The 21,561-nt window shown below is 35.9% G+C and overlaps 1 protein-coding gene across 1 annotated transcript in view; it reads right to left on the bottom strand.

Annotated features, from left to right (window-relative positions):
• LOC143223426 (neurogenic protein big brain-like) overlaps positions 1-19,416 on the bottom strand; it is a 91,264-nt gene extending 71,848 nt beyond the window's left edge. Inside the window, exon 1 of the mRNA XM_076451382.1 lies at positions 18,339-19,416. Within this exon, the coding sequence (XP_076307497.1) occupies positions 18,339-18,748 (410 nt within the window). The 5' untranslated portion in view covers positions 18,749-19,416. The remainder of the gene's footprint in view (positions 1-18,338) is intronic.
• Between the last annotated feature and the right edge of the window lie 2,145 nt (positions 19,417-21,561).

The raw sequence follows: 21,561 nt of genomic DNA, 5'->3' as shown, positions 1-21,561 counted from the left end.
TTAATCTTACTTGGAAAAATCATACAGTTGGTTATATTTATCCATGAAAACGTTTCTTACTATATTTCGTCCAGGAAAACAATAGTAATCTCACGTCCTCCATTTAAATTTTGTAATTAAATTTAACAGATGAAGTAAAGAAAAACAACTTAAGTTTATCCAAGCCAACTTGAATATAACTCCTACAGATGTTTACAGTTAAATTAATTAGTTGTAACATGATATCTGCCAGTAGGCTTTCCGAGAAAGTCCGAAACCTCTAACAAAATTAAACACATTCTTCGTAGTTTTACTTATAAACATCTATTATTCGAGACAAGTCCCTATAGCAATTACAACCTGCAAACTATATCATTAAATTTATGTACGTCAATCGTTTATCATGGTCTAGTCGTTGACCTTGTACAGATCAGTGTCGTTATATGATATAAATAGTTTTTTTCATCCTGACCTTACGTACTTCTACAAAGGTCAAAGAATTAATCACACCATACAGATTCAAAACTCCATTTGTTACATCTGACGTTCCTCAGATTCGATGCTCACTTTTTAAAATTACCCTTCCGTATTTAGAGCTTGCCACCTTCGGGTTTTTTTTCTCCCTTTATAAGCCTCTTCTCCCTTTCCTTGGATTGTTAGGTTAACTTTCTTTAGTAATGTCACCTTCAAAGGACATGGTGGATTAAGACAAGACCTTGACTGAGATGGGTAGAACTAGACCAGATACACTAGTGATAATGTAATCACGTGGGTTGTGTTTTGTTCTTAAGGAAAAGCCACGCAAAGGTTTATCTCTCCCGAGCCTATCGCAAGTATCGAAACCCGATTTTTAGCACTATAAATTATTAGATATGCTTCCAACGGAGCAGGATGCTAGAGAGATGATACAAACAGTGTTATTGTTCCATGGACACTAGCTGGACCTTTGTGTGCTGAATAAAATGTACGTTTGTATCTGTTTCTGTGAATTATAGTAAATCGCACTTACACATTTAAGTACGAGTTGCAGATATTTGGAATATCAGCAAGATTAATATATATCATTAACTTTCTTAAATAATAATAACTACATCGACCAAATGTGATAGACATGGCACATGAAGATTTACATTTGACATTTCTACTTCAGTGCTTAGTAATTATCTAAGCAGGCTCAACCACATCAAGTGTTCTTGGGTTAAAGGCCGAAAACACCGCTAATAACAAGGGTACCCAACTGGTAAAATAAAAAAGAGTAACCATAGACGTTTTTCGTTATTTGCTTGTTACTAATAATTAAGATTAATTATTATTAATTGTCATTACTATTGTAGACTTTTTAGCAACTCTTCTGGCAACTGGTATTATATAATTAGTGACGGGGAACTTTTGTTATCATACTTCGCCCAAATAATAACTTACTTTCGGTGAAACATTGTACAGTTATACTTTGTCCATGGACTTCCTCAGCTGTAATTGCCCAGTGAAATATACCTCATTATACCTTAAATAAGAAAATTTCGGCCCTGCATGGTCAGGCGGGTTAAGGCGTTCGACTCGTAATGTGAGGGTCGTGGGTTCGAATCCTAATCGCACCACACATGATCGCCCTTTCACCCGTGGGGACGTTGTAATGTGACGGTTAATCTCATTATTCTTTAGTAAAAGAGTAGCCTAAGAGTTGTTGGTGATGACTTCCCTCTAGCTTCTATGCTGCTAAATTAGGGGCGGCTAGCGAAGATAGCTCTTGAGTATCTTTGCACGAGATTCAAAAACAGACAAGGAAATTTTCGTAATCGTAATTTGCCAACAAACACTTTTGGAACTTTATTTTTAACTTGGGTAGTTTTAGTTATATTTTATCAAGCAAACTTTGTAAATATTCTTATCTGTGGAAACGTTGAAATTACAATCATTTTTTGTTGGATTTTATTAAGCACAAAGGGACACAATGGCTTATCTTTGATCTACCGACCACTGGTTTCGAAACCCAATTTTTAGTGTTGAAACCTACACACTTTACCATTAAGTCATTCGAGGCATTGTTCTCTCTTTTTTTTTTTTTTGAGTAATCTGTTGTAATTTCATTTTGTTTCTGGACAGTTGTGTATACTTTGTTAGAATAACTTTTGTAATTAATTTGTTGATCGAAATTTTTCGCTTCAGTCACAACATACTTATTAAAACGAACGGAAATCTAGTTTCAAGTAAGCTTGTAACAATAACACGTTCCTTTAAAATTATATTTTTACCGTGACACTAAACGATGAAGCTGTATCTTCTAAAAATAGGATAAGAACGACCAATATTTTCATAGAACAGCCTTTTTATCTTCGGCTCACAATTTCAAATACATTCTTACAGTATAAATAATTTGTTTGTTTCAGAATTTGTATTCAGATATTCACAAAGGGATATCTGCTCATAGTTGTCACTAAGTTTGAACTGATAGACTAAAAGAAAGGCAGATGGTCAGCAGAACTTATCGTCAACTCTTGAGCCACTATTGCTTGACAGATTAGTAGGACTTGACCGTTGCTCTTATATGACATCCACAATCCATAAGTCTAGAAATCACAGTTTGGCTACGGTAGCATCTCTCAGCGTCTGCAGGGCTGGTGAAAACTTGGATTTTTTTTTGTAGAACGGTGAACTAGCATTGTCTTATTTATGAATCACTAATTGTTACTACCTGCAATTTCAGCCATAGTTAGCAGAATGGCATAACTTATCATACAAAGTAAGGAGAATGATGCATGTTACTACATTCAATAAATTTGTCTGTAGTTAAGCACAAAGCTGCACAATGGGCTATCTGTACTCTGTCCGCCACGAGCATCTAAAACCAGTTTCTAGAGTTTTACCTGTGACATTTCTACTTCACTGCGTAGTAATTCACTAAGTAGGGCCAAACACATCAAGTGGTTTTGGGTTAAAGGTCGAAAACATCGCTAGCAACAACGAGGGTACCCAACTGTTAACATAGTTGCTACTTAGATGAGGGTGATTTCTGAATAATATAACATTTCCAAAATTAATAATTTTTTGAAAGTTTTCTACAAAAATACTTTGACTAATGACTTCATACACACACAAAATGAGGTGATAGCCCCTGATAAGGTAGGGCCAGTGGATACATAGTGTGATCAGTGTTTACATGATCTGGACAAGTCATGTCACATATTTAACATGTCTTACCACAGAGTACGATATCACAAACATGACAATGTTTGCAGACTTGCTTCATTTCTCACTTTCTCTACTGTGTAGTTTGACAATGTTATCCTTCGGCTGCATGTAGATGAAAAATCTTAGTGATTGATATACAACGCTCTCTTAGAACCTCCAAAGACAGAGCACCAAGAACTTGTATCAGAGTAGAGATGAGACTTGAACCACTCTCGTTCTAGATGTCATTCAACAGTTTAGACATAATAACATCAGTATCTATTTAGAAATTTCTTGTATGATTGCTTGTGGCACAGCTGTGAAAAATAAGGACCGTTTTCTACATTTTAAAGACTGCCAATCTCTGGAGAAACTCTTAATATCAAACCACAATTACTTATGGAATTGAGTTTGTGGCGACAGAAATGGTAGGGATGTTATATGAACGTGTGAAAGCCAACAATAAGAAAAAATAAGAGAGGGCAAAACAGAAGCTAGAACGTACTGAAAATAGCTAACGATTACATTTGTGCAGTTCCCATAGAGATGGGATCGTACTTCAAGACCTTCCCCAGCTAAGGAATACAAATAGCAACACGAAACTTCCAAATAAATTCTGATGTTCATGTAAAGTCCACTGGTCTAAGATTTATGTTTAGATATAAGATGTGAAAAATTTGTATATTTCCCTTTATAAACAAGCTACAGTCAAATATTCCATCAGTTTCCTCGTTAGTAATTTTGACAATAGTTTGAAAATTCGCACAACTGTTTCTTATTTATTCGAACACAGGTGACATACTTAACATTACCTCAATAATTGTTCCTTAGAGTTGTTACTTGTCCCTTCCCTTGACTATAAAGATGGTGTCCACGCTGCCAATGACTATTAGAGTTATTGATTAGAACAGCTCACCCAGAACTTGACCAGATTAACTTTGTTCTCTGCATGGAACACTAAAAAGGTTGTTTTTCCAGTTATTTTCAATCATTACACCTGTTTGGGTATCTACTTGCTAAAACCATACAAAATTAACTTATTGTCTCAATACAATACTGAGTAGGTTCATCCAGTCAACTGATATTATTACGTGTGACTGGATGTGACAGTTCGCCTGGAACTTTAATACACTACCTTTCGAACAAGTTTTAACTTTGGTATTGTCTTCCACATATCTATCAAAACAACATTCGTATGGAAGGAATAGTCCAGAAGATACTTTATTGCTTGAAGCAAATGTAACGTTTTATAAAACTTAAGTTATTTTTATTAACAATATATTATGAATGGCATTAAATCAATCCTTGGGCCACCTTGAGTACATCTTATGTACTTGAGAGAGCTTTTCCACAACGGAACATGATTTCTTTTTGTTTGTACAGAGATAGCTAAGTTCTGACTTCATACGTGATACAAAACAAATGCGCTACTTGAAATTGTAGCAACGTTGATTAAACGATCAGTTTTCTTGTTTTCTGAATAATTCAAATAATATATTTTAGTTTAACAAATAGTGCTACAAAACGTAATATGGTAACTGTGGCACTGTTTAGAGTCCTGCCGTCAATGTTTCAGTTATCGATAAGTATTAATCGACCTCATCTGGTAACAAAAGCAAGAAAATACCAACAGAGATTGATGTGAACAGCAAGCAGCCATAACGTTGCGACAAGAGGAACGTTCAAGAAGGAATAGTCTAGTAAGATAGGCAGTTCTAGTAAGATTGGCAGTTCTAGTAAGATTGGGCTTGGCAGATTCAGCTCTAGTAAGATTGGCAGTTCTAGTAAGATAGGCAGTTCTAGTAAGATAGGCAGTTCTAGATTGGCAGTTCTAGTAAGATTGGCAGCTCTAGTAAGATTGGCAGTTCTAGTAAGATTGGCAGTTCTAGTAAGATTGGCAGTTCTAGCCAAAGTTATCCGAACTCAAACTATACAAAAAGGAATAGGCTTGGTTTGTGTGGAATTTCGTGTAAAGCTACACAAGGGCTATCTGTACTAACCGTTCCAAATTTTAACAGTAGTGAACTACAGGGTGGCCCGTAAGTCCCTACCCATCCATATGTTACTATGTTATATTCAATAACGCATGTATTATAAATTTGTTTCTTTTTGGACAGAAGATTCCGCGGCATTTGGAACAATAACCCCTGCTACGTTGAGGAAAATGTCTCACAGAACATGGCATTGCATAATATTATGCAGCGAGAATGAGGGACAGCACACAGATACACTGGATTCATAAGATATATGGATTAGTAGTGACTTACTCAGATTGCAAATTGAACATCTTAACCACCAGGCCATGTTAGGTCCAACACGACATCTGGTATACATCTGTTATTACTGTTGTTGTATCAGCTATGATTGCAGCACTTTTCTGTACTACTCCAGCTATACCATTACGGAATGCAGTAGGCCAGCTCAATAACTTCACCCAATCGAGAAAAAAAAAAATTGTAATAGAAATATATCACGGAAAACACATAAGGCAGAGTTTGAAACATTTTCAAAGTGAATGGAAATATTAATGAACATCAAACATTTCATACTGCTGCACATTTAAAAGGACCAACCTTAACAACATCACTCAAGGTATTCTAAAACATGTAGGGTCAACAGAAAATAGTTGGAATCACAGTAGGAACCAGTAACTCGAAATATTTGGAAAAAATGGACTTTTAGAAAGTCCACTATATTTCGAAAGCACTCACGTTATTACATTTCTTCTTTGTTTTCAGTAACACTGAGAAACCTTCTAGTATAATTACGAAACATTAGTAACTAACTGCCTAATCAAATAAATTTGGAGCGTCACATTCGAAAAAAGTTTCTAAAGCGAAGCTAAGGAGCAGAGTACAAGAAGTTACAAGAACTAAGCCAAGCTTGTGGAAATTCTTTTCCAGGTACTACACGTGAAATAATAGATTCCCTGGCATGCAAACAGTTTATACACGCCTCAGTAGATGAGGATATGCGAATTGGTCTGAAACAAAATAGGTATATATTTAATAAAAGAAACAATGCAACTGGAAAGAAAACTTTAATTAATTTAAGTTGCAAGTGAATAATTAGAGTACCATCTAAGAGCTACGGGAATACCAGAGTGAAAGCATCAAACCCTTCTGTCTAAAGTTTAGGAATAATTATACAACTTTTTATTCAGAGTGTTTGTTTTCGTTTGTTTTTGAATTTCGCGCAAAGCGACACAAGGGCTAACTGCGCTAGCCGTCCCTAATTTATCAGTGTAAGACTAGAGGAAAGGCAGCTAACCAACACCACTTGCCGCCAACTCTTGGACTACTCTTTTACCAATGGATTGATCGTCACATAATAACGCTCCCACGGCTGAAAGGGCGAGCGTGTTTGTTGTGACATGGATTCGAACCCGTGACCCTCAGATTACGAGTCGAGTGCTTTAACCACTCAGAATGAAGGGAATAAACTTATTGGACAACTGAATTAAGAGCATAAATTGATGAGAACAACAAGTAGTCATAAAGTTCCAACAAAGAAAAGTTGAAAGTTCTTCCATCCGCAGGAAGCTTGTCTACGTGAAATAATGTATGTGTAACTGATAGTAAGTAAGAGCACATATTGGGGAAGGATTTAATGTAAAAACACAGATGTTATATCAGACTCCAAAATAGTTTTGTAGTTTATAACCAAGAATTTCTTTTGAACTAGCCGATGTGTATAGCATTGAAAGTAGATGTGACAAGCCAACAATTTTCGATAAATTACGAAAATTCATTCCAACTTTAGCATTATTAAAAAGACAAAGAAAGAAAAAAAACATTTAGTGAGTGGATGGATCAGAGACGGAAATTATTAGACAACTGAGATTTTGTTTTTTCAATCCCAATTTTGATTGTATTTCGTTTCACATATTCAGTTAAGGATTTAATAATTGCAATATACTATATCTAAGAATGTTAATATTGTTAATGCTGATACAAATCATGGGTGAGAGGCAGTGTCGTAGGCTATGTTTAGTTTAATTTAGTATTGTTCTTTCGCCAGAGAAAATGTTGATCACATTACGAATGTATGGCTTTATATGTGAATTCTTCCTAATGTTTAGCAACTGTTTTAAAAGTATAAAAATCCGAGTAAACAGAGACCATATTGTTGAGATTGTTGATTTGTTATTACATTGTCCAGTTAGTTGATTACCGTAAATTTTGAATTGATTTAGTTATTTGGAATTAAATACAAAGTTACACATAGGTCTATCCGGGATCTGTCCACCACGGGTATCTAAACCCGATTTTTAGCGGTGTGAGGGGAGGCATTTTAAATTGAAACACCAGATATACGAGAAGCTACATATCGTACATACTCGAAAATTGGCATAATAAAAGGAAAGAACCGCAAAACAATTTGTTAATGTTCCACGTGACTAACAATAAGCCGATCTTCACAAATTATTATACGTATATTTCCTTTAACTGTGCAATAGAAAAAGAGTCAAACAGAAAAAAAAAAACCCAACAGAGCAGTACAAAATATCACAACAATACTTTCTTAATATTAAAAAAATACAACAAATAATTTTTAATGTCTTAAGATATTCGTGGGGCTTACTCAAAATTATTAGGATTTTTAATTATACGCTTTCTATTAAACAAAACTAATTACATGATATAAAAAATAATTAATTTGAGCTATTTTCAGGTTTTGATTTTATTCAAATCTTCACTGAAATTAGAACATTTTTGTGAGGAAAATTCCCAATTAATTTGAACAATTGTTTGTAAGTTAACCAGCAATGAAAAACATGAGACAACAATGGAAAGTTTTACTTATTTATAGTTAAAATACAAACTAGGTACCGTCGATAATTGTGAGGTTAATAATATCGTGAAATAAATATTTGAACGAGTTTCGTATTTTGTATTTGCACTTACACATCTACATCAATACCAACGAATATTCAAATAATTGTGTAAGTGTGTAATATAGAGATAAAAATGAAAATAATAAATCTTATCAGTGGAACCTGAATGTTTCATATATTATTTTATCGTTTTCGTGACTACTTATCGGAAATTTATATTCTTTATCAAAATAATATTGAAAATTATTTAAAAAAAACCTATGTTTGATTGTATTAGTTTTAAGCTATTACATGTTTTTGTATGCCCTTTTCCCTTTATGTTAATATGTGGCTTAAAATTACCAATCGAAACAAAAATGTTGTTGTATAGGAAGGTGACACTGCACATGCGTGACAGTTTTACCGATTTATAGAGGCTTCGCGTGATAGAACGTAATTTTGCACCAGACGACAATGCTCGTTACGATTCAGTTGGTTCAATAGCATGCAAAAAATAAATAAATAAAACTGAAGTCGTTTAACTTTGGGACGTCGAGGAGGTTCTGCCATGCTTTTGTAAATAAAACTTTCGAACTGATAATTGTCAGAAATGGTAGAATTCAACCCTTTTTTTCTAAGAATATCTACCAATGACAAATTTAATTATATTACAATATTTCTATTGTTAGAAGATATATATATATATTTACATATCATGGTTAGTAGCCTATACAACTATTTAAGGCCGATTAGTAATCGGTTACTGATTTTTATAATTCTAGATACATTTGCCAACTAAGTTTCAGCTACCGTTTTCAAATGAATCCTCAGAAGAACGTATGTAATACTGTCTATCTAAAATTCACAAATGTACCCTGTCCCAGCAAACATGCGGCCTTTCAGCCGTGGGGACATTATTACGTGCAGTCAATTTCATTATTCGTTCGTAAAAGAATAGCCTAAGAACTGGCGGTGGATGGTAATGACTAGCTGCCTTCCCTCTGATTTTTCACTGTTAAATTAGAGACGACTAGCACAGATAATACGCGGGTAGGTTTGGCGAAATCCATGACAAACCAAACCAAACCAAACCACACACATAATCACAGAACTCAGTTTGCTCTACAGAGATTTTACAAACAACCAATGTAACCTAAAATATGCATTGATCATTTTTTATACATCCAACCTCTTTACTAATTTACGAACCCTAGAAACATTGATAATTTTCTACAATAGCTTGAAAACAATAGCATTCTCAAGGAACGTGTCCCACTGACAATCTTCATGATAATGGAACTGTATCTTTCTGTATCAACAAAATTTTACTTCCAACATGAAGATATATGGTACTACCATCGAGAAGGCCTAGCTATGAACTCACCTTTATGAACGATATACTCAAAACACCCACTTTAAACTTCAGGACTTATCTCAGATATGCTGCCGATACCTTCGTAATACGTCATACATTACAGACCAGATCCAAGAATCCACGAACCGCCTGAACAGGCAACATTCCACGAAACAATTCACAATAGGAGTAGAAGAGGGTAAACAGATAGAATAAAGCGGGATTATATTTACACAGTTTGCTTGTTTTGAATTTTGCGCAAAGCTACTCGAGGGCTATCCGCGCTAGCCGTTTCTAATTTAGCGGTGTAAGACTAGAGGGAAGGCAGGTAGTCATCATCACCCACCGCCAACTCTTGGGTTACTCTTTTACCAACGGATAGTGGGATTGACCGTAACATTATAACGCCCCCACGGCTGAAAGGGCGGGCATGTTTGGTTTCGACCAGGATTCGAACCCGCGACCCTCGGATTACGCTTGGCCATGCCGGGCCTACACAGTTCGCAAAATGAAAGGTAATTAGAAAATAATAATAAGTTTTTTTCAATATTAATTAATAGAAAATGATGAAAGAAAAAATTAATAAAAATCGTTGCATAAGAATCTTCTTAAAAGGGTTTGAAGATTACTAGATTATGTGTAACTTAATAATCTTACTTATAGTTAATACACACAAAATACCAAAATAACGTGAATACCATAGAAACAGACCTATAAACCGTCGTATGCTGTCAATGAATTAATATTTTATTAAGCAGTTAAATGAAGATATTTATTTGGTTTCTCTATTTCAGATGCATCTAAAAACAAGATCATAGTGCATCTTAAGGAACAGACGGAAAATATGTTATTCGTTTATAAAAATATTTTCAAAACTGTGAAAAATATACATTGACTGGAGTACATTCCCAAGTCCTTTTTGGTCTGTATCTCGATGAAGAAAAAACTACCATTAAACGGAACGACAAGATAAATGATCCAATATTTATTGGTTGGTTAAGCAAAAACCTTCGAATTTTTCATGAAGGTATATTTGAAAACCACTTACATACGGCTAACATATTTCCTAAAATATCTCTTGCAAATGTCAAAACCAGAGATTACAGAAGTGGCATCACACAGCCTAAGTAGCGCTTGTGGTAAAATAAGGAGTAATGCTTATATTGTTCATTTTGCAAAAGAAGTAAATTATGCTAATAAGAAAATATTGGTGTATAGAAGACATATTAATACTAGAAATAAACGACCTTATAAGAACAAAATGTTTTTATTTAAAAAGACGCTCAACGTTTCGCTTCAAATTTGAATATTGGTTCGGTCAGTTTTTGTGTCTCAGTGGTCGCTTCTGAAGAAGCTGTAAAGCGAAACGTTGAGTGTCTTATTAAATAAAAACAAGATATTGGTGTCATAAGGTCGTTTGTTTCAAGTGTTAATAAAAGTATTTGACGTAGAGTCTTTGTTTGTTTTGAAATTCGCGCATAGCTACTCGAGGGCTATCTGCGCGAGCCGTCCCTAATTTAGCAGTGTAAGACTAGAGGGAAGGCAGCTAGTCATCACCACCCACCACCAACTCTTGGGCTATTCTTTTACCAACGAATAGTAAGATTGACCGTCACATTATAACGGACCCACGGCTGAAAGGGCGAGCATATTTCGAGCGACCGGGATTCGAACCCGCGACCCTCGGATTACGAGTCGAACGCCTTAACACACTTGGCCATCCCGGGTCAACGTAAAATCACCTTTAATGTTTCCATTCAGTTACTGTATACTGTTCAGTGGACACGTCTTTGGAATATTGTTTTTTCTCGTCACCAAAACCGTGTATTTTGGTAAAAAACGAAACGCGCGGCCCAATCTGTTCATTAGTTTGTCACATATTTGTTTTCATTCCAAGATCGATCGAACTCAGTAACATATAACAAACAGATAACATTAACATTGTCTTTTCTTTAGATTTATTTATTGGCACAGATCACTTGTTCTAGATATAGGAAACTACAAAAATCTCACATGTCAACTTCAAATAACAACTAGATTAGGTCTATTCTTGTTTTTGAGCTAACCCTTACACAGGGTTACTGATGTGGAGTGAATTCGCCGAAATAAGTCTAACTCAGCAACGTGTCAAATTCAGAAATAATTAATTTTGTTCTCACAAAACTTTACAGTAACAGTAAACTACATAATAGTAAAACTAAAAGGTATGTCTGACGAGCTTGTCAAATATAATTTTCGGGAATTTTACATACGAAATTGAATTTATAACACAAAGTTTTTAATGATACATATTTTTATTGCTCCGCAAGAGAGCCAGAAATACACGCTACTAAAAATTAAGATAAATAGCATTCAAGTAATTTCCCGTTTACCAGACTTATAAGAAATTATTTACTTTTATCGCAGTTTGTTAACAAATACAGTTACTTTGTTGGTTATTTCTCTACCATCAAATCCTTTAAGAAGAAAATTATGTGTGCATTTATATACTAATCGATTTTTGAAAGCGCTAAATTTATAACTGTAATATAAATTCAGCATTATGATTGTTTGTTTTGAATTTCACGCAAAGCTACAGGATGGGTTATCTGCGCTAGCCATCCCTAATTTAGCAATGTAAGACCAGAGAGAAGGCAGCTAGTCATCACCACCCACCGTCAACTCTTGGGCTACTCTTTTACCAACGAATAGTGGGATTGGTCATCACATTATAACGTCTTCACGGCTGAAAGGGAAAGCATGCTTGGTGCGACTGGGATTCGAACCCCGACCTTCAGATTACGAGTCGAACGCCTTAACCCACCTCGTGGAATGTAAAGTTAGAGACTGTATGGCAATAAGATGAATATTGTTACAGAAAGATTAGTGGCCAGATGAGTTAAGGCGTTAGACTCGTAATCTGAGGGTCGCGGGTTCGAATCCCCGTCGCACCAAACATACTCGCACTTTCAGCCATGGGAGCGGTATAATGTGACAGTCAATCCCACTATTTGTTTGTAAAAGAGTAGCCCAAGAGTTGGCGGTGGGTGATGATGACTGGCTGCTTTCCCTCTAGTCTTAAACTGTTAAATTAGAGACGACTAGCGCAGATAGTCCTCGTGTAGCTTTGCCCGAAAATCAAAATACAAACAACAAATAGAAAGAATAGAGCTTTATTAAGTTAAGTCAGAAAGCGTTATTATTACTAAAATTATTCCCTTGAATAACTACATTACTCAATGTCCTGTGAAAGTAATTCCTTGTAGTTTAGAATATTACAAACTTCGAACAAACAAGTTTCATAAAGAATTAGAAAGATCTGTCAGAAAGACTTTCTAACACATTTGGTTATTTCTTCCTCATGGTTCCGTGTAACAATAATAAAACAATGTCTATTGTCTGTACATGTTGATAAATTTGAACCTTCAGAACTGATAACCTTTACTGAATTTCAGATTACTGAATGTTGTAGTAATTTTAGATACAAAAAACGTATGTGATGGCGCTCGATCAATTTAAAGAAAAATTTACCACTCCGGATTTACAACAAAAAAATGCAAACAGAAAAACAAACAAACATTACATCCACAAACATGTATTTGCTCCCATTGTCTCAGCAACGCGAATGAGTGCTTATAACGCCAAAATTCGGGTTTCTATGCCCGCGAGGGGCTGGAGCACAGGTAGTTCTTGGTGTGGTTTTGCGCTTATTAACAACAGAACCAAGCAAGATTTACCTAAAATGAATGATAACTGCAATAATCCAGTGAAGACAGTGTCTGAAAATAGTGTTACAAATATATTCGTAGTTATATCTGTCCTGAGTCACGATATCCTAATAATGCTGCAATGAACACAGTAGATCTCACGAAATTCTAACAGTTACTGTACAAAATGAAGAGCAAATAATTTTGCTAACGTAATTTCTGAACACTCTGTATGCAATGATAATATATGTGGTACTGAAAGATATGCCGAATATATAAAAAATAGAGAACAGATCCCTGTCGAAAGGAAGAAGGGTGACATGATGCGATGAGTAAATATACATATACAAATTTATGTACATTTGTTTCTTCTATATCATTTTTTTACCCTGAATGCAGAAAATATTGCTTGATTGTATGTATTTAAGCGCAGAGGCTATCTATATATGTTGTTGCCACCATGGGTATCGAAATCCTGATTATAGCGTTATAAATTGGCAGACTTGCCACTGTGCCACAAATGGGGCATAAAATACGGATACCAGTTTGGAACTTATTGTTCAATGTTTGAGTTAGTAATAGTTGCTGAAGGGTTCATAACAAGAGTTCATGCAAGGAAAGCGTGACCTGATATTAAATAATGGAATTGTTGTCGTTGTTTTAACGCAAAGCTACACAATGAACTATTTTGGCACTACGTCCATTGCAGGGAATGAAAATCCAGGTTTAAGCGTCGTGAGCCCCTTAACTTAATGCTGAAGCACCGGTGGATTAAATAACAGAGGAGAACGGTAAACGGAAACCCGTATAAACAGTAATGAGGCACTGAAACTGCCACTAACTTTTGTACGCTGTATAATGTATGTAATTGCCTAGTAGTCTTATTCTCAATAGTAGGTATACATTGTACCATAATATAAGGAAAGGTCTTAATAAAAATATACTGAAGTTCCAGTTATAGCGTTTCAACCACTCGATAGAAGTTTTTTGAGATCGATAACACAGATGTGTTGGCTCAGCAGAATGTATATATGTTTATTTTCCCTCTATTCTTCGAATTCTGTGTTTATTTTAGAGACAGGTTTTCTACGGTGTTAAAATTAATGTTTGTATTTAATACGTGTTGTCCTTAGCGTGAATATCATTTCATTTCACTGCAGTGTTGTTGTACTCGTATTCCTGCTTTATAAAAGTCAAGTACAAGTTCTTGGTTGTTTTTGAATTTCGCACAAAGCTACTCGAGGGCTATCTGTGCTAGCCGTTCCTAATTTAGCAGTGTAAGACTAGAGGGAAGGCAACTAGTCATCACCACCCACCGCCAACTTTTGGGCTACTCTTTTACCAACGAATAGTGGGATTGACCGTCACATTATAACGCCCCCACGGCGTCAAGTACAATTTAAGTTAAAAGAACAACTATCTTTCATATTACGTTCTTCGGTGGCTCAGGTTTAAGTCTGAGAGCTTATGAAATTAAAAATCGGGGCTCAATACCTGCGGTGGGCAGAGCACAGGTAATTCATTGTGTAGCTCTGTGCTTAACAAAAAACAAATGCTGGTAATAACAGATTTAGGGCAGGAATAATAAAAAAAAAAGATGTGCTGATAAACATCAGAAATGTGATCATTTTGCACGATTCTCTGATTTTGTTAGATAGTAACGTTAGGGTTATATGTTATCACTACCATTACAGCATCTGGCGTTCTATGAAAATATTTAAAATTAATTCACGCATACCCTGTAAACTTGTGAAATAATGATACTTAAGAAGCTGTTTACTTTCCTGATGAACATCTTGTTAATGTGTCTTTCAAAAGATAATACCTTATATAACTTACAATGCACGCAGTGACGTATCATAAGGCTCTGCAGGTGGTTAGGGCGCTGGACTAGTAATCTGAGGGTCGCCGGTTTGAATCCCCGTCACACCAAACATGCTTGTCCTTTCAGTCATGTTGGCGTTATAATGTGAGTCAATCCCACTATTCATTGGAAAAAGAGTAGTCCAAGAGTTGGCGGTAGGCGGTGATAACTAACTGCCTTCCCTCGAGTCTTACGCTGCGAAATTAGGGATGGCTAGCGCAGATAGTTCTCGTGTAGTTTTACGCATAATTCAAAAACAAACATCTAGCATTGTCTTATAAAGTTTCAAAAGTATTTGTTTTTCAAACCTTAATAGTGCAGAAACCAGTCATGAAATCAGCAAACCTGATATGTTCTTGATGTGGTGAATAATCCGTACAATAAGAGTACTCAAGAATTATTAGCGTTGCATTTTTAACTGGCTCTAAAATTACTTTCGTAACACATAAAAATATGTCGTAATTTACAATCACACGTTAAAGCGAAATGTATTCAACGTCCTATGTTAAAAGAGCGATCCTCTTCTGTAAATATACAATATGTTGTTCCTCAATCTAGTTTATTCAACGACATTCTAAACGCGTAAACAACAAAGGTTCATCGATTTCTGAAATTTTTGGTATTGTTACCCATAACAAAATTAACAGGTGGTATTTATTGTTTTATAAGTGACTAATGCTTCTTAAGATTTCTGTTACATTGAGAAATTGCCAAAAGCACGGGTTGTTGAGCTGCTTTCTGTAGCTTTCTTATGAAGTTGGGGCCCGGCATGGCCAAGCGTGTTAAGGCGTGCGACTCGTAATCTGAGGGTCGAGGGATGACCAGCTGCCTTCTCTCTAGTCTTACACTGCTAAATTAGGGACGGCTAGCACAGATAGCCCTCGAGTAGCTTTGTGCGAAATTAAAAAACAAACAAACTTATGAAGTTGGTGGAAATGTCCAACGGGCGAATCGTGGTGGTTAGCTGGTGCGACATCACTTAGTACAGCAGGCATGGAGGACGAATAGATTGGAGAAATGTTTGCTGTCTTCTAAAACAAACAAATGATCGGACAGCGTTTATCACCAAAACCAAGGTAATTAACTACAGACTCGTAGTCAACGGGAAGAAAGGATAGCTAGTGGCTTATGTGAAGCTGTGAAGCGAGCAGTTTAAAACGATCAGAGTTTTAGCTTATAAACTGGGTTTTCCTTTATTCCATTATGATTGTTTGTTTTTGAATTTCGCGTAAAGATACTTGAGGGCTATCTGCGCTAGCTGTCCCTAATTTAGCTGTGTAAGACTAGAGGGAAGGCAGCTAGTCATCACCGCCAACTCTTGGGCTACTCTATTACCAACGAACAGCGAGATTGACCGTTACATCATAAGCTCCCACGGCTGAAAAGGCGAGCATGTTTCGTTCGACGGGAATTCGAACCCGTGACCCTCAGATTACGAGTTGAATGCCTTAACCCACCCGGCCAGGTTTTCCTTATCAAGTTTAGACTTAACAGTTAAACAAAATACACAAGTCTTTAAAAATACTAAGTAGATATTTATTAAACATCTTGTACACTTCATAAATTTTAAGGTTTGAAGTGTTATTTGCTATATATATATATATATAATGTATATTTTCAAGTCCTAATTAATGTTAGACAGTCGAACAAATCAACAAGTTCGTAGACAGAACGCTGAACATCTGATTTCCGATTCTATAAGCTTCGTGAGATTAAAAGGTTAGTATGTAATGAGTTATTCAACCCTATCAATATTTCTTGAGTAGCTGGAGTACCCGTCACCTGGACTAAAGTTATGTACATTCGTGATTAATGAAAGGTTACCTTAGGCCATGAAAAGTTACTTCTCTTATATTTATTTGTAAAAAAATGCAGCCGCGCTCATAAAAACTGCAAAACACAAAATGTGAAACCGTAAATTTGTATGTAGCATTCCATGAATCAAGTGGCCCGGCATGGCCAGGTGGGTTAAGGCGTTCGACTCGTAATCTGAGGGTCGCAGTTCGAATCCCCGTCACACCAAACACGCACGCCCTTTCACCCGTGGGGGCTTTATAATGAGACAGTCAATCCCATTATTCGTTGGTAAAAGAGTAGTCTAAGATTTGGCGGTAAGTGGTGATGACTAGCTACCTTCCCTCTAGTTTTACACTGCTAAATTAGGGACGGCGAGCGCAGATAGTCCTCGTGTAGCTTTGTTCGAAATTCTAAAACAAACAAACAAACAAACCATGAATCTAATAAACTTTCAAACCAAATTTTTATGAAGATCTATCTACAGTGGACGAAGTTATGGTAAAAAACGAAAAAAAAACCCATAAAAACCCCAAAACTGGAAATTTTTACATTCCCAGTATGGATCTAATCACCCTTCTTGACAATATTGGTAAAGATCCATCTATATTCTGTATTTCTATATTTATTTAAATAGAATGACGTTTTAGGCTAAATGCAATAATCTAGAAAGTCAAGAATGAACAGATACACGGAATCAGATAACAGGAAGTAACTAACAAGTAATTGTAGAGTTACATCTTGTTACAGGAATCAGATAACAGGAAGTAACTAACAAGTAATTGTAGAGTTACATCTTGTTACAGGAATCAGATAACAGGAAGTAACTAACAGGTAATTGTAGAGTTACATCTTGTTACAGGAATCAGATAACAGGAAGTAACTAACAAGTACTTGTAGAGTTACATCTTGCTACAGGAATCAGATAAGCAGGAAGTAACTAACAAGTAATTGTTACATCTTGTTACACCATACAAACGGAATTTCAAGCTTGGTATAGTTTCTGTTAAGAATAATACGTTTCAGTGAGAATATATAAGTAAATTCTTTTTTGTTCGTAACCTGTTTGTGAGCCCGAAGTTCTCTTAGCATGTACGTACATTTTAAGCAACATTACATACATTATCACTATGACGACATTACTGTTTTAATACGTCTACAGATTTACCAACGAATTTGATAAATATTCTTAGTTTTGGTCTTCCAATGTGTGTGTTTTCTTATAGCAAAGCCACTTCGAGCTATCTGCTGAGTCCACCGATGGGAATCGAACACCTGATTTTAGCGTTGTAAATCCCTAGACTTACCGCTGTACCAACGGAGGGACTTGTCTTTCAATTAATCGAAGCAAAGTAAAGACATGACGGTTTCAAACAGTTCCAGGCGCTAAAACTCAATATTAAAACGAACTCAAAGAATCATTGATCCTTAGTTGGCATGATTCATTCATTACTTTTTGAACTGTCTAAACAAAACTCCCTCTTGCGGAGCTATAAAACCCAAACAAACCTTTAATTATATATATATATAATTATATCCTTGGTTAGAAAATAATTTTGTACTAAGTGAAAGAGTAATAAAAACGTGAATTACGTACAGAAAAGTTTACCGTACACCTGTATCTGATGAAATTATCTACCGTCTAACATCAAACGAAGTAGAAACATTGTTACTCACCCGTACAGCAGAGCAGCCCCAGCGATTGAGCCTCCACACTGAGCTATTCCATACAAACTAGCTCTGAGGGGGGATATTTTTCTGGTCAGAAACATGGTAAATGTCACGGCGGGGTTAACATGAGCACCAGAGATATGATTAAAGCACTGAGCCAAAGTGGCCATTGTCAAACCACTGGTTAAAGCCTTGATCATTAAGTTACTGGGGTCGTGACCGGGCCAGGAGACATGAGCCCCACAGAGAAGAAACACGTAGAAGAAACTTGCTAAGCACTCTGCAATAATGGACCTCCAGAACTCCAGCGTCCTCACCTCTTCACGAATACTTCTGTTCTTGTTTACCTGCACCTGAAGTTTTTCCACCCTGTCAATCAGGTGTAAAATAAACGTTTCGAAAGGTATGGTGGCCATGGCACACTTTTCAGATCGGTTAACTTTATCGGTATCTCAGAGCTTTAATTAAAAGATAGAGTTTGATGTTGGAACGCTACACTGTAGAGATTACATCACAATTAATTCTTTCAGAAAAAGCCACAGAGTCAATCTTTCTGAACACCACGTGGGAAGTCGTACACTCCTTTCCAGTTGAAACCTACATTTTAGTACCGTAATCATGGAAGTTTATAATAAAGTTGGTTGATTATTATTGTAGCAGCACGAGCATTAGATGTAAAGCTAGTACTAAAGGTAAGTACATATATATATATACAGTAGTTTATATGTGATAAAAGTGGTCATTGCGTCACCCCACCCGCAAGTTAGAAGGCCACAACACAAGACTTCAGCCAGACCGGCTTGTGTGACTGTTCTCAGAAAACCGCCGATTTGATTTACTTAACAGTCATACAAGCACTGCAGAATGACCGCATACCCACCTAGTGTCAGATGTGGGCTATGTTATAATCAAAACATTCTTAACCTTCTACTAACATGACACAATTATTAAGCCTATTATGCGGTTAATAAAACAGAAACACGAGAAAAAATAGCGTCGAAAACGTAAATCTTCGATCCTAGCGTTCAACTATCGTCTGCTCGCTGTTGCTACGTGCCAGCAACAACTGCTTGTCTGGCACGAGGAAGTGGAACGAGCTGAGAGTCAAGGTACACGTGAATCAGAGTAGACGAAGGATGAAAGGTAAATTGATGCCCATACTGATAATACGCCTCAATAAAAAAAAAAATACCGTTCACACAGAAAGTCCAGTCAAATGAAAATATGGTACGAAAATTTTTCTGTACAAAGTACAGTAACAAAGTAATAACTAAATTTCTAAAACACCATGCACGGTATACGTGCAAACGTTCATTTACTCCGATTACGTTGTCTACGTTGTATAAGTTTAAATCTTTTCACAATGCCACGGTGTTACCTGGTTGTTTAATTAAATACATAATGACGTCATTTCTAATTACAAATCAAGATAGCGTATAAAAAGTGAAACCACCATGTGTAGATCAACAGCTCTGTGTTGATCCGTTTCTTCAAGATTCTAACTGTACGTTTTTCTGTGTAGATAAAGACGTGGACGAGTTTCTAATAAATCAAACAGGGTAGCTATAGCTTTCTTATTCCTCAAAAATAAAAATTCCCACTTTACCAGTGGATTAGTATCCGATTTAATCACTATACTTCTCTTATAATTGCCACTGTTTTTCAAATACTATAATTCCATATTTCAAGATGAATGATTATTGTGTAAAACTTATTGTGAAGAGTATTAATTGTGTTCGTGCTTTTAGAAAAAAATACGTTCATTTTTGTGAGTTCAAAACTATCAATTTTCAATATTTGTATCCTATTTTAAATTTTGCTTCGTAATTCGACATTAAATTAATATTTGTGATACCTACAGTGTAATGTTTTTTTGCTTTTACTGACTTGCTTGGTTCACCAGATGGTCAATCGATTTTACGAACGCTAAATGCCGGGTTAGATTAAACCAGCTTAGGTTTGTAACAGTGAACAGTGTGTTAACGTTACTAAATTGGTACAACGCCCATAAACGTGAGTGAGTGTTTGTTTTGATAATGCCAATTGAGAGTTTGTTTTAGAGCAAAATCACGTTTGTTCTAAATTCTGTGTCCACCGGGAGAATCAAACCTCGAATTTTAGTGTTGTGAGTTTGTAAATTCACAGGGGGACCAAGTTTACAAAAAGAATTGATTTATTGTTACGTAGTCAAGCACAAATATGCACAAAGAACTATCTGTGTTGTGCCATAACGGGAATCAAAACCCATTTTTTAATAATTATAGTCCGCAGACATGCCGCTGTGCTACTGGGGCGTTTACAGAAAACTGAACTAAATTCATGTAAATAAACTTTAGTAAACATTTTCAATTAATTAAATCAATAAATCTGTAAACATGTAGAAACTGCTCCCTGGTGGAAAGAAATATTTAGAAAACATTTACCTCACGTGTGTAATTCGCGTGTCTGATTTCTGCAGGAGATTTCAATTGAAAAATAAAACGTATGTATTAGCACGCTCTCGGTTGACAAGTTTATTGCAATTTGGAATAACACAGTGCCATCTATAGGCATTATACTTCTCGAAACGATATTTTATGAGATTTCGTGTATGGCTTTTATGTTTTCATTTCCTTTTTGTTCCGGATTTTTGTTTAGAAAACTGGTAAAGAATAAATAAAAAGGAGTTTTTTAATTCCTTAGATTCTTCGTCTTTCAATTGTTTGTTTGTTCAGAAAGTTTGTTCAAAGCTAAACAAAGAAGACGTGAGTGCTATTATCATTCTTCTCTTCCTCGTCTTCGGTGTTTTAAAACTAAAATGCTTTGGTTGTTCTATTTTCAATGAGTTACTAAACGCATGTGTTTAGTTTTCCTCATCTAAACATGACTAATTACTGTTTCGAAACATTAACTGAGGCTAACTCGGAACAAGAACCAGATAACTAAATAAACAAAAACTCGGCAAGAAAAACAAAATACTAGTAGTTGGTTACAAGAGAACCCTTTTATGTACTCTCGCACTAAGTGTTATACTAATGCTACATCCCTTGGCTGTTCCAGTACCTCCATTTCCACTCGACAGGCCCGGCACTGCAAGATTGTTAAGACACTCGAATCGTTATATGAGGGTCGCGGGTTCGATTCTCCGTCGCACCAAACATGTTCGCCCTTTCAGTCATGTCGACGTTATAATGTGATGGTCACTCCCACTATTCGTTAGCAGAAGAATAGCCCAAGAGTTGGCGGGGAG

The sequence above is a fragment of the Tachypleus tridentatus genome, chromosome 8, assembly GCF_004210375.1.
Source record: "Tachypleus tridentatus isolate NWPU-2018 chromosome 8, ASM421037v1, whole genome shotgun sequence".
NCBI classification, from domain to species: domain Eukaryota; kingdom Metazoa; phylum Arthropoda; class Merostomata; order Xiphosura; family Limulidae; genus Tachypleus; species Tachypleus tridentatus.
This window is presented reverse-complemented; position numbering and strand designations above follow the sequence as displayed.